At 37.9% G+C, this 13,125-nt stretch overlaps 1 protein-coding gene across 4 annotated transcripts in view; it reads right to left on the bottom strand.

Annotated features, from left to right (window-relative positions):
* Positions 1–13,125, bottom strand: part of M7bp (Myosin-7a binding protein) — a 103,876-nt gene that overhangs the window by 66,680 nt on the left and 24,071 nt on the right. For all 4 annotated transcript variants that reach the window (XM_064043474.1, XM_064043475.1, XM_049836349.2 and 1 more), the window contains exons 2-3: positions 3,393–3,503; positions 2,018–2,118 (exon numbers count right to left, since the gene is read on the bottom strand). In XM_064043474.1, the coding sequence (XP_063899544.1) occupies positions 2,018–2,118; positions 3,393–3,503 (212 nt within the window). The remainder of the gene's footprint in view (positions 1–2,017; positions 2,119–3,392; positions 3,504–13,125) is intronic.

Here is a 13,125-nt window from a genome sequence, read left to right as displayed (position 1 = left end):
TGACCCAATACCTCCTGCCGGAGGCTCTATATGGGGGTCGTGCGGGCGATGGCGCTTTACGCCGCGCCAGTGTGGGCGAGCACCCTGACGGCCCGCAACCTTCCAGTGCTGCGAAGACCACAGCGAGCGATGGCCATCAGGGTTATAAGAGGATACCGCACGATCTCCTTCTAAGCTGCATGCCTCCTAGCCGGATCGAGACCGACAGCCCTCGCGTCACCTCTATACATGGCGCGAGGAAGCAGTGGGGCGGGCCGAGCGCCTCGTGCCTCGGCAAGTTGAGTTGCGCAGTTCAGAGCTCCGCCAAGACCTCATTGCGAAATGGGAGCAGCGACTTGCGCGACCCACGGCATGGCACGCCGCTCTCGCGGCGGTAAGGCCCATACTGAAGGAGTGGCTGGAGGGACGCCACGGCGCCCTCAGCTTCCGGCTGACACAGGTCCTTACCGGACATGGGTGTTTCGGAAAGTTCCTGTGTCGCATCGGTCGGGAGCCCACGCCCGAATGCCACCAATGTGGCATCTGGGGCAACGCAGCGCCGTGACCTAGCGGCAGCAGTAGACGCTGCGGGAAGTCTTTCGCTGCCGGCTGTCGTGTCCTGCATGGTCGGCAGCGAAGATGGATGGAACGCCGTCGCATCCTTTTGTGAGGATGTGATGGTTTGAAAGGAGGCGGCGGAAAGGGAGAGAAGCTGCTCCCTCCCCCCCGCCCGCAGCAGACGTGGAGGACGTCGCAGAATGACTAATCTCCGGCCACCATAGGGCGCGGCCTGCGGGCGACAGACTAGGGGCGTCTGTCGTCCGATCAGAAACAGGTCTCGAGACGGTGGCGTTGTGTTGCGCGCGCATCTCTTAGTGGAGTTTGCTGTGGCCGCTGGGTGACGGCCACAGAGGTTGACGGGGCCCGCCTTTGAACATCTGGGGGGTCAATACCTGTCGGGGGTGCGGAAGAATGCTTTGGCGATACCCGTGCCCTCGACAATAGGTAATTGAAGGCAACACTGGGTGGGTTTTTAGCCGGTAATAGTTTGGCACACCCCCTCCACCGACCCCAGGTGGAGGGAAGTCCATGAGGATTTCCCCCCTGCCAAAAAAAAAGGTATATACGTAAATAATAATAGCAAATAAAGAGACGAGTCGTTCTAGGATTTTTTTTTTAATTTTTACCGTGTTACGGAAAAAGGAGATATGTCAATTATTTTAATAATTAAGAAATAAAAATATTTTTCGGGTACATATAAAAGACGACTAAATTAATAAATGAAAATTAAAACAGAGTTGTGTTAATTATTTCTATACACTTTTGATTAAACTGCATTTTTATTACAAAATAAACACGCGTTTTTTTGATTAGCCCCTGGTGAAAAGTTGTGTTTTTTGACTCATCCCCTTTTGCCTTAACACCACAGATTTATCCTACTAATATCATAAACGCGAAAGTTTGTATGTATGGATGTATGGATGTTTGTTACTCTTTCACGCAAAAACTACTGAATGGATTTTAATGAAACTTTACAATAATATAGCTTATACATCAGCATAACACATAGGCTACAATTTGTAAACATATTGTTCGAAATACTAAACCTGCGCAGACGAAGTCACGGGCACCAGCTAGTTAGAAATATTTCCTTCCAACTCTGATACAGGTATTGGGAAAGATAGTTGTAATGGTAACCTGAGAAGGTACGTATTTGCTTTTGTTGAAAATGAGGAATGGTGAGATTAGCCTCTTCATAATGGTCGGCTCACTAAATAAAAAAAATGTGCGTTCTCAATCCAACAGTAGGTAAGCAGGAGTAATCAATCCAACCCTTGAGAGAAACCTACTAAACTTACAAAATAATGCCCTTAGGATAACTTAGTATCCTAAAACCTACAGTGATCTGAAAATTGGCTCAAGAAGCTATTGCAACTTTAGCTTTAGAAGTTCATTCCATGAGCCTATGCCAAAAAGTAACACCTAGTAAAACATAGGAACCAGGGAACCCAGCGAACAGTTTGGTATGGTATCTGACCTATTTGCTCGAGCTTCTCGCTGGAGACGCTCCACGGCATCACGCTGATGGCTCGGTGCACCTGCTGCAGGAACCACGCGCCCGACTCGAACTTCACCGGCCTGGAATGTTGCAGTAAAAATAATTAGATTCAGTACCTAAGTACGTACCCAGATTGAAAATTCATTAGAAGCTAATAAATAGTATTTTGCACATGGTTTGAAAGTGATGATTAAATCAAATAGAAAGCAATATTTCTCTTGACATGAATGATAGGTAAAGAAACGATTAATGGGTTCTGTGAAAGACGATATGGATAGAGTCAAATAAAAAGACACGGAAGCAGAAAATATGCACCAATGCCAGATAATAAATGGGGGAGAGGGAGGGGAGGCAGGGAAATAATGAGCTGTAAGTTAACGATATAAGAAAACTACATGGATAAAAAACATTAGCCACGCCAAAAAAACTATAGGATCTATAGCAATGACTAAAATTCATCATATTAGCATAATGAATGACAAATTAAATAGAAAATCTTCTTCAAGGCTATTCCTTGCCAGCTCAAAATCAGACCGGACAAGTCATATTACGATAAACGTTAATTAATATTTATTAACGCAATTTAACTGTACTGCAGATGAACTGTTAGTTACTTAGTTGTAGTACATAACATTGTAGTTCAAGAACATTTTAATTATCTAAAACATCTTTGTTTTGACCCGAATGCTCTCAATCGGCTTGAAGTTACTTGAATGAAACATCCTTTAGCAATTTATGATTCTAATTATAGGTAGGTACTAATTGGTTTAAGTTTTACTAATAGTAAAATTAATTCCGGATTTAGTCGGTTGATAAACCTAATTCGATCTAGTACAGGCAAGTACAAAAATACTCATAAAACGTTTCGCGATCCAGAAGTAGGCTGCAGTAACCAGAAAGAATAAAAGATTTTGGTTCGTAATAGTCGGACAGTCGCTCTTGTTGAACCCAGAGCGGCGAAAGGTGTTAACGCTTAGTCGATATTTGAGAACCGACTGTAAAGCTTACCCACCATCAGGACCACCATCATCTCAGCCATATGATGTCCACTGCTGAACATAGGCCTCCCCCTTTGATCTCCACAGAAGAAGTTGGAAGCGACCTGCATCCAGCGTCTTCCGGCAACCTTTATAAGGTCATCTGTCCACCTTGTTGGTGGAGTTCTTACGCTGCGCTTGCTCCGTGTAGTCCGTGGTCTCCTCTCTAGCACTTTTCGACCCCATCGACCCTAGAAGCCATATTGCTTGCCCATTGCCACTTCAACTTGCTAATCCGGTGGGCTATATCGGAGACAGGACCACCAATATGCAATATGTCTTAAATCTTCTTTGTATAATAGGTTAGTTGTACTTACTCCTGAGGATAGCAGATGCAGGGCAGAGCTCCTCCGTACTTGTCACCACCGCAGCTACGACACACGCCGTCGTCCTGTGACGCCGTCACGCATCTTCTGCCACGGTCGTTCCTGAGGCCAAATACAACACTCGTTTCAAAAACCTGCCATATCTCTGCCCTACCTTCTTTTGAAACGCAAAATACTCTATACATGTCTGAAAAATTATAAAATTTAATTCTCAGGAGTTTTATATAGACGTCTTTATCCTATGGTGGTCAATAGAAATGTAGGACTGTAGGTATTCCTTTCCCTGTTCGACAATTACCAGGATTGTTCATTGAAAGATATCTTGACTAAGGTAAATAAATAATAACCATTGTAATTGGAAACAAGAAAATGCCAACCATACTAAATAAAAAAATGCGATTGTGTACTGGCGTTACAAAGACAGAAAGAAAATAAATAAATAACATTTTCTTAAGCACGTGACAATTGTCTGTTCTGTGAACAATCCCGCAGGCTGGCATCGCCCTAGGGGACCCACAAGAATACTTACATTTCATTGAGAAGCACGAGAAAGTCAAGCCACCCTTAACTCATCTCCAAAGGACACCCCAACTTTACTTAGGATGTTGGTGAGTTCTTAAGACAGCTGTCAGGGAATCTTAGCCAATTATTCTTAAAATGTTAACTGATGATGAAGACACAAAGAATAACATTCTAATGTAGTGATCAGCGTAACAGGTAACACAATTGTTACCAAATCGAACAGTGTAATCTGTGTAATACGAATGTTGTGTTGTGTTGCGGCTGGTAATCATTGCTACATCTCCAAGTATTGTAACAAAAGCAACTCTTTTTTTAAACGAAAATGTTACCTATATGTAAATATTTGCATATATAAGTCGTTTTTAAAGGTATCAGTAGATGTATTCATTGCCAAATACAGGAAAACCTTGGTTCATGATCATCCACTGCTGAACGTAGGCCTCCCCCAAGGAACGCTGACCACCCCAGTCATGAACAAGCGTGGTGACTATGACAAATCCCCTCAACATGAGCGACACCCTGAACCGCGGTTGGTAGACTTAAAATACGGAAGATACTAGGTTTGAAATAATAGGTTTCCCATCAAATTGGGAGCAGTAATTTCTAAAGCATTTCCTTTATTATCCAAGGATGATGTACATTTTTATTCTGTTGACAGAATTTTTAAAATTCGCGCAACAGTTTTTAACCAAACAAAAATATTTCCTCTCTTTAACTAAAATGTAAGTGTAGAAGCTATTACGAATTTGTACATAATAATGATGTCAAGACGATCTTGACTAGCATAACAGGCGTAAACACGTGCAATGGACAAACAAATCTTTCAATCTGTTTTTACTTGCTAATAAACGTAATTGAGAAATGCGTTGTGTCACACAAGGTCTATCCTTAGGAAAATTACTAATGTCTTGTAGGCTACTGAGGACTGTGGAAATATTAAGTAACTAAGCATGAATAAAATTAATGTAAAAAATATTTTCTCATATAAAAAGGCAAGTAATTCTGCCTCTCTTTCAGTAGTTTCACGACTGTAAGAATTTTGAGCTCCCGGTGACTGCACTATGTAAATAAGTTCAGTCGTTTGTTATTACACAGTATTTGGACCTGGTTGCTTGTAGAATATGATCTTATGTGGACATGAGGAAAACATTAATAATTATTATCATGTTTGTTGGTAAGATCTCCGTCTTCGGGTCGACAGCGTGGGAGAGTCCAAATCTAGTGCGATTCCACAATCTAATGATGCCCACGATAACATACAGTGACTCATTGCTAAGCTTCTGACTATTGCATGTATGTATGTATTTTTTCCTTATACGAGTAATAAGTCCTACATTAAAATCCGAATCTGATATTTCTTTAGACTGAAAATTTCTTTAAGTAATTCAATAAAGCAGTTTCACCGGCGCACATAGGGGTATTTTGCATTTTTAGCCGGGCGAAACTATTAGTACGGGTTTTTTTGCTGTAAAGTAGATAGGACTTACTAATATTTACAGAAAACCATTGAGAAGGCCTTAATTCAAAAGTGAGTATTATGGGCTGATACGATGATAAAATAAAGGAATATTCATGATTTGGAGAAGGTTTTATTGACTAACAAATTAGATAAAAATCATATTGCACAGGTATTCTCTACTTAAACGTTTGTAGTTAGAGCTCCCTGGTATGCCTAAAACAATAAATAAGCGTATTAAAAAGAAAACATTTAATAATTTGCTTGAAAATAATGGTTAATTGCTTTTAGTTTACACCAGCAGTAACATCTAAGTTCTGTCAAAAGTAGCAAAAAGTAGCACCTAATGTGTGTAATATCTATCATCTGACAGTGTTTGTAATACGTTACAACAAAAATCATTACCCGGAAGCACCCGGAAGATAACTATATTCACCGTGGAAAGTACAATTCATTAAAAAACGGTTCAAACATTTTGAACTTTAAGAATTGATTTTGAACCTTAAAAAATACACGTAAACATTATTAAATCCTAACAAATAAAACTGTTCTTATCGGTATTATGATAATCCATAGTAGTTTTGGTTAAATAGCTCACAATAAAAAAGTTCTGAGGTTTCAAACACGGTACGTTTTTAATGTAGTCAGAAACTGACGCGAGTGCATGTCACAATGATCAAGTTCCGAGAGGTTTGTGGCTGGATGACGTGGGAGTAGGAGCCTGAAAATGGTCGGATTTTGTTCAGTAGTTACCTGGCTTTCTAACAAGCATAAAATTTTTCTTTTCTATTGAAGTTTGTTTTTCTAGTTTCGCCCGGCTAGAAATGCAAAATACCCCTATGTGCGGCGTCCTGTGAAAAATAGTCTCCGTGCCCGAATAAGAAGTAGTCTACAGACCCAAAAATATTTTGCGTAATTGTATAACAAGCCCGATATTCAAGTGTCGCAACGGGATCCTTACGCAAGAAAACCCGATGTTTGGGTTCACTTAGGAATTGTTCAAATCGGAACAGTAAGTAGCTCTCGAGATTATACAACGCACACTAAAACCAATAAACTCTTCAGCTTTAAAATATCAAGTAGTATAGACTATAGATATCCAGTAAACCAGCAAGGAAGGGGATCAACCACACGATGCAATCCCTTTCACATCGTGTATGCAGATTTCCACAAGCGCTGCAACTGGTCGCGCGGACTGGTTGCAGTCATTGCTTAACCTCGCAGATCAACTTAGCTGGGAGTTTTGACACACGGCGCCATGCTTGGCTAATCTCCCTTCTGACGGCAATTTATTTCACTTGAGCAATATGTAGCACTGGTCTTTCACATGTTTGGGTGACGCTGTTTTTTTTTTTTAAGTGTGTTGGTTGATTTTTGTCTGTGGGTTTATAAGTGATGTAGGAGGGAAGTTTGGCCGGTTTGAAAGTAAGGTTTTAATCGAGTTAATATTAGACTGTCAGACAGGGAAGTTCAGACACTTTTCGATAAAGTTCCATAAACTGACGCAATAGAATTGGGATGCAAAATATAATTTTCTGAAAAACGTAAATAACTTATTTTAATACCTAATTTCACCAAAAAAATCAAAATCTTATTTGACCTTTACAACAGAACCAAAAAGAAAAATGATTTTCAGAATTCACATGTCTAGATGGTTGAGAATGGCACAACCAAAAACTGCATTGTATGCAAATGAGAAAATTGATTACGTTAAATGCATCAGGTAGTGAATTAAATGTCAATTTGCATGAATATTAAACCAAAGAACTTGTTTAATCTCTGCATCAAGGTCAGGCCAAGGTTAGGAAAATTACGTCACGCGTAAAATTTTGTTTGCAAAAACATGTCGGTCGTTTGAAGATGACTACCTCTATACAGCCTCTGCCTTATGCTTAATAGTAGGCTTATCACTTCCTTCAAGTTTCTTATACTTGGGACGGTTCTGGAATTCCGAAAGATTCTGCAATCCAATCACCCACCTTCCTCATATGCTTAAACTATAAGGAATATATTTACCTCAGGAGTTGTTTAAAATAAATATAGGCAAGTCTAACTTCTAACAACGTACACGAAGGAACACCAACAAGTCCTTCATACTCCATTATCCTCAGAGCTCTTTCTCCGAAATTATACCTTATAATTATGGTGATAAGGGTATGGGGTTGGAAATGCAAATTGGACTCTCTTAGTGTTGAAGAATCTGCTTTGAAGGACCAGCAGCAAGGTATAAAGGAAAGTCGTTTCCTGATCCTTAAAGTCTATAACTAAATAGCAGTAAGAATTACCAATACACTCCCCTTCTTGTTTCTCCTAAAATTAACCATACCTACAAAGACTATAATTATCCTAAACGGGTCGCATTTGAATATTCATCATCTTAGCATCTGCGTGAACGATTATTAATCTCGTACAAGGATTTCGGAATATTATATCGGCATCCGATAGCGTGTGTTCCAACCCGATGTAAAATATCCGATTGCAATACTCTTTCATGGTAAGTATGCGCAAGCGCCGAGTGTGTTGCGTTGACGTTGCGGAAGAAAATGTTTCTAAATATTTTTATTGACTGTTTTGAGAGAATTTCGACGTTTCTGCTGTTAAGGAAAGTTAAGTATGTTTATTTTGTGGTTTGGTCTTTAGAGTGATTTTTAGAGTGTTCAATGTACAACTGAATAATTAAAGAAAAGTATTAAGCTGAGTAAAGGGTGGATTCGCGTGGGTCTGACGTATAATATTCTCCATTACATATTTCTTCTCTTACCTATGTCACCAGTCTTTCCTTGTTTTTTTTCTGTACTTTTGTGTTGCCTATGCGTCACAGATATATTTCTTTATTATTCTGAATTTTAACCAAAACAAAGGTTTTATTAAGTTCATCATCATCATCATCAGCCTATCGCAGTCCACTGCTGGACATAGGGCTCTCCAAGCGCACGCCACTGAGATCGATTTTCGGCTTGCGCAAGTCATCACTCCACCGTGCCTGAGTTTATTTATTTTTTATTTTATTAAGTTAAACCACTGAGATGTAAAGAAAATATTAGAAAAGAGTACGATGTTAATTCATCTTCACACACTCGGATGTTTCTATGTTTGCATCCGATTTATCATTCATCATAGCAGTTGCTTTGACAGCATCGGGAAGTTTGGAGATGATTGGTTTCCTGTTGTATTCCACATAATAGAGATGCTTTGTAACTAATGTTTTGATGCATCAAATCTTACGAGCCGTGCCTTAATCAATCAATTTTGTGTTTGTAAACAGTTTCATCTTCTAACAGGAGAAAAATAACGTGTTAATTAACGTAAAACTTTGTACCACCTTTAAACCACCGTCCCGAACAAAATCAGTGGAGTAAAGCTATAACTAAAGCGGGTACTTCTTAAAACCACGTTTTATAATAAGGTGGCACATGCCCATTTCAAATAATTTAATTAATTTAGATAATCTTTTATAATCAACAAAACTTAACTACCTGTATAAAATAAATAAATTTATTTTAACTACCTGTATATAATCAGACAAACAAACTGGGGCCCGATTCTCCTAATTTTACTTAAGCGACCTTCGATTGACGTTCGACTCGATTCGACTGAGATCCAATCCCGACTCGATTACGGTTGAAGCGTATGTGACATTCCACTATTTTTTCTTTGAAATAAACGTTTTTATCCTTTTCTGTCATTCAATAATGAATCATTTTGTCAGCAAATGATTTACGATTGCAAAATGATTGTACAGCAAACTACCGTATAAACCAAAATCATCAAAATAGCAGACCAATCGCACACCAATCAAATGTCAATCGAATACGATTGGTCTTTTATTAGTAGCAGAATGCCCGATATGGTTAAAACTGCTATTACGATCATATTGCGATTCGATTTCTATTCGATTTTGACATTAATAACTTAGGAGAATCGGGGCCCTGGTGACCAAAATGTGAGGTAAAGGACCATTTTTACTGGTCCTTGTATCTTAGGACACAATATGTAAAATAACATGTTTAGTTTATTTTTAAATGCAAATCGCAGTGTCTCACGTCATATTGGAAGCGAGGTTAAAGATCATTAGATATAATTGAATCGGTGCCGATGCAGGCACGTGGTTGTATGCACTTATGAGTGCAAGGGAACTTGATGTTTTTATACAATTTGTAATCACAAGTGCAATGCAAAAAAAGTAAGTTTAGTCTTCTAAAAGTAAGGTATAAGTATTTTGGAAAAATATGATTAGCTTTTATTGAAGATAGGTCCCTATGTGAAATGGTTTTCAGTCATTTTCATTATAAAGAGCGGAAATTCTTAAATTTCTACATGTAAAAATTGTTTTGAATGCCAAAAAGTTTGCAAAAATTTTAATGACAAGAAAAGCCAGTTTTATACAAAAAAGGTCTTGTTCCTTTGTAAGCAACTTTTATAAAATTAAATGCCCTTTACATGTCTCAAAAGTACCCGGATGTATCGAAGGACCAAAATAATTTATTATTACTTGGGTCTCATGAGATGAATATCAAACAAGATGTGTTACTGAAACAAAATTCTCGAAAATAACAATAATTGACTATTGTTAATGAGTACCTAACGTACAATTTTAATAACGATGTTTACACATTTTTATAATAACTATGTAGATGTAAGTACCTAATCAAAAGTATCTCCTGTGAGAATTTGGTATTAAACCTGATTATAAAAATATATACTTATTGTTGTTTGTCTACTGTACTTACTGACTTTGCCTTGTTACAAACATAGTTTATTTTTGATATTCTTGTATTTTGTTTGTGGAAACTTCCAAATATTCATAGCTTTTTTTGTTCATAATGTCAAACAGCTACCTAATAGGTACATATACATGCATCCTTCAGTTTATTGTATGTAGGTATACGCTGATTAATATTATTCATTATTTTGTTTTAGTGGGATCTACTTTCCATGCATAGATAAAATAGTCTAACAAATTTTAATAATTAAGATATCTAGTTCTGAAGCAATTCTCAAAAGCGCTTCAGCTGATCCAGAACTTAAGCTCCCTACAAAATGATAAACTACGGCTGTCATAAATTACAGTTACAGTGTGTGAGTGAGAGTCTTTAAAACATTGGTAGGTGTAGATAAATCACTTTTTCTACGAATGTGAAGAAATTTTCCGCAAAGTCTAAGTAAATAATGCTCAATCAACTTACATTACTTTCAATAATGTCTGCTGTAAACAGAGTGATTAATTAGTCTACCTGAACTATCAATTAATTTAATTACTTGTTATTTCAGCCTTTAATGAAGAATATCCAAACAAATAAAATGATAGTACTGAAAACTAATTAGAACAAATAATCTCGCGAAGATTTAAGTGTTTATAGGAAGAACCAGGAACTATCTTTTCCTGGCTGACCAAAGTATATGCTATTCTACTTTTGTTTATTTTGCTGTTTTTGGTAAGTATAAATATTTTTGATTCAAATATTTTAAGGGTATACTCATGTCCCCAGGAAACTAAGACTACTTTGTGTTAACATCGCATTATAAAAAAGAGAATGTGGATCATAAAAAGTAATTATTATTATGAAGTATCTGACACCTATACCATACTGTTGCATTTAGTGGTCAGGATGTAATAACTGTTATTTCCACATTATAATTACTACCTACTATCTCGTTCTCTCAAATATTTTGACGAATAATTGTGTGTTAAATAAAAATGCATATTACATTTTAAATTTTATTTAATATGCATCATAAAAACCTAGTCGGTGTTGGCACAGGAATTCTGTTTTGCTGTATCACAAAAATATACATTCTACACTACTAACAGGGATGTACAGGACTTACATTAAACAGTTTGTCGATATTCTAAAAGAAGCTCTTCAAATAACAAAACACATTAATACTACATCAGCCTAAGATACATGGGTAATAACAATCTTAAAACTAACCCGTACTAATAACTAGATCACTTTGAACAGTCACATCACTTTAGTTCACATTTAGTCATCGTCCAAGTCAAACCACATTGACGTCACACTCCTAGACCCCTGCTCCCTCGCCTGCTCCTCCGTTATGATCCTGAGGACCACTACCTCCATCATACAGAGAGCAAACAGTATCAAGAATACAGCAAAGTTCGACCCCTGGTGGTGGAACTGAAAGGAGGCCGGTAGCGGTCCGGGCGGCGGCCACGCTGCCACCCCAAAAGTCACTAAACTCGACACACTCGATAAACTCATGCTAACGTTTCACATCACTATCGGAAAATATTTTCTTAAATGACAGTTCGAAATTTGAATTATACAAATTGTCACATCATTCAGAATCGATTAGTTGGTATTCGATTCGAATTTGTTCGCGAATCGATTACGCGTTGTTTGTTTACAAAGCGTGCAAATCTCCCGGTCGCCGGAACGACAGTGCGGTTATCGGGCGCGGCTCGAGCCCGCGAATGCATCAGCCGCCGCCGCTGTTGCAACTCTCTTATGAAATATGAATCGCTTTAGTTAGATTCTTTGAGTTGGGAAACGGTTGAAATGCGAGTGAGCGCAAGTGTTTTGCGGTCAAGGCTGCGCGGGTCCAGTGTCCGATGACCTTTAGTGACGTAGGGTATTGTAATGGCTTAGTGTACGTCGAGCCTGAGGGACGATTGAATTGCGATACGTCTGTTAATTTGTATTGAAATTAGCGTCTTCATTGTTTCTAATAGACCTAATTAGAAAGAAATAGGTCATGGTTAAGTGCCTACTGATATTTTCTAAGCACTCTTTGTATCCACAAGTAATTATTTAATAGATAACAGTGTCAATAGGTCTGAATTATATTTTTGAGATGGGAAGTAACTACATACTTAGTTGGAAAGCACGGACCTTTTATCGGTCATCAGCCTTTCGCAGTTTGGCCTACATTATCTACCTATCTATCATGTAGTCTGAAAAAAAAAGTATATCTATTTAGGTCAGAATGAGTAAACACAAATAAAGATATGCGTATCAAAACGTCAATATATTCTAAGTGTTTTCAAAATAACTTTTGATCCTTTTGCCCAATTATTGGGAATGGAGGACCAGTTTTCCAAGTGGCGATAAAATTTTAAATAACAAATCCTCATCGGATTAATATATTTTTGTTTAGATTGGAGACAAATTTGGAAATTCCGAAGGTCCTCGTAATTAGAATTTATTGTTATAATTTTTGGGGATGTAATTGTTGAATTGGAATTTTAAGTCATTGGGTATCTCGCTATCTACTTAGGTACAAAAGATATGTTTAAGTAGGTATAGTAAGATCCTTAATGCTCAATCCTTCTCTGTGTGAGAGGAGGCCTGTGCCCAGCAGTGGGACGATAAAAAGGCTGTAACAGTAAGATCCTAATCATAGAAAAATTATCACTGAATGCTCTTCTTTTACTCTTAGGTGTATCTTTGTTATTGAGAATTATTATGTAGGTCTATTACAATATTTTAAAAGGCATGAGGTCGATGAACTTGTTAGTCCGTATTGATATGCCTATTCGTTGTATAAGTCATATTTAATAGAGAACGTGTAGACCGGCCTATGAAGATTTGACATTGCGGTAGGTCAGGGTAGAGTTGTTTGAACGCCATTTATGTGCACGCAATCTAAGTATTTTTTAAATGTTTTTTACGTTGCTCAAGGACATGGTATTCAGAAATAATTTGGAGATAAGTATCTCCATGGCCTCTAATCATTTAAAAAGTTTATAATATCGACTTCTCTTTTAACCTTTTTTTAAATCTA

The sequence above is a fragment of the Helicoverpa armigera genome, chromosome 3, assembly GCF_030705265.1.
Source record: "Helicoverpa armigera isolate CAAS_96S chromosome 3, ASM3070526v1, whole genome shotgun sequence".
NCBI lineage: Eukaryota > Metazoa > Arthropoda > Insecta > Lepidoptera > Noctuidae > Helicoverpa > Helicoverpa armigera.
The sequence above is the reverse complement of the archived record's forward strand: the minus strand, read 5'-3'. Positions and strand labels throughout refer to the sequence as shown.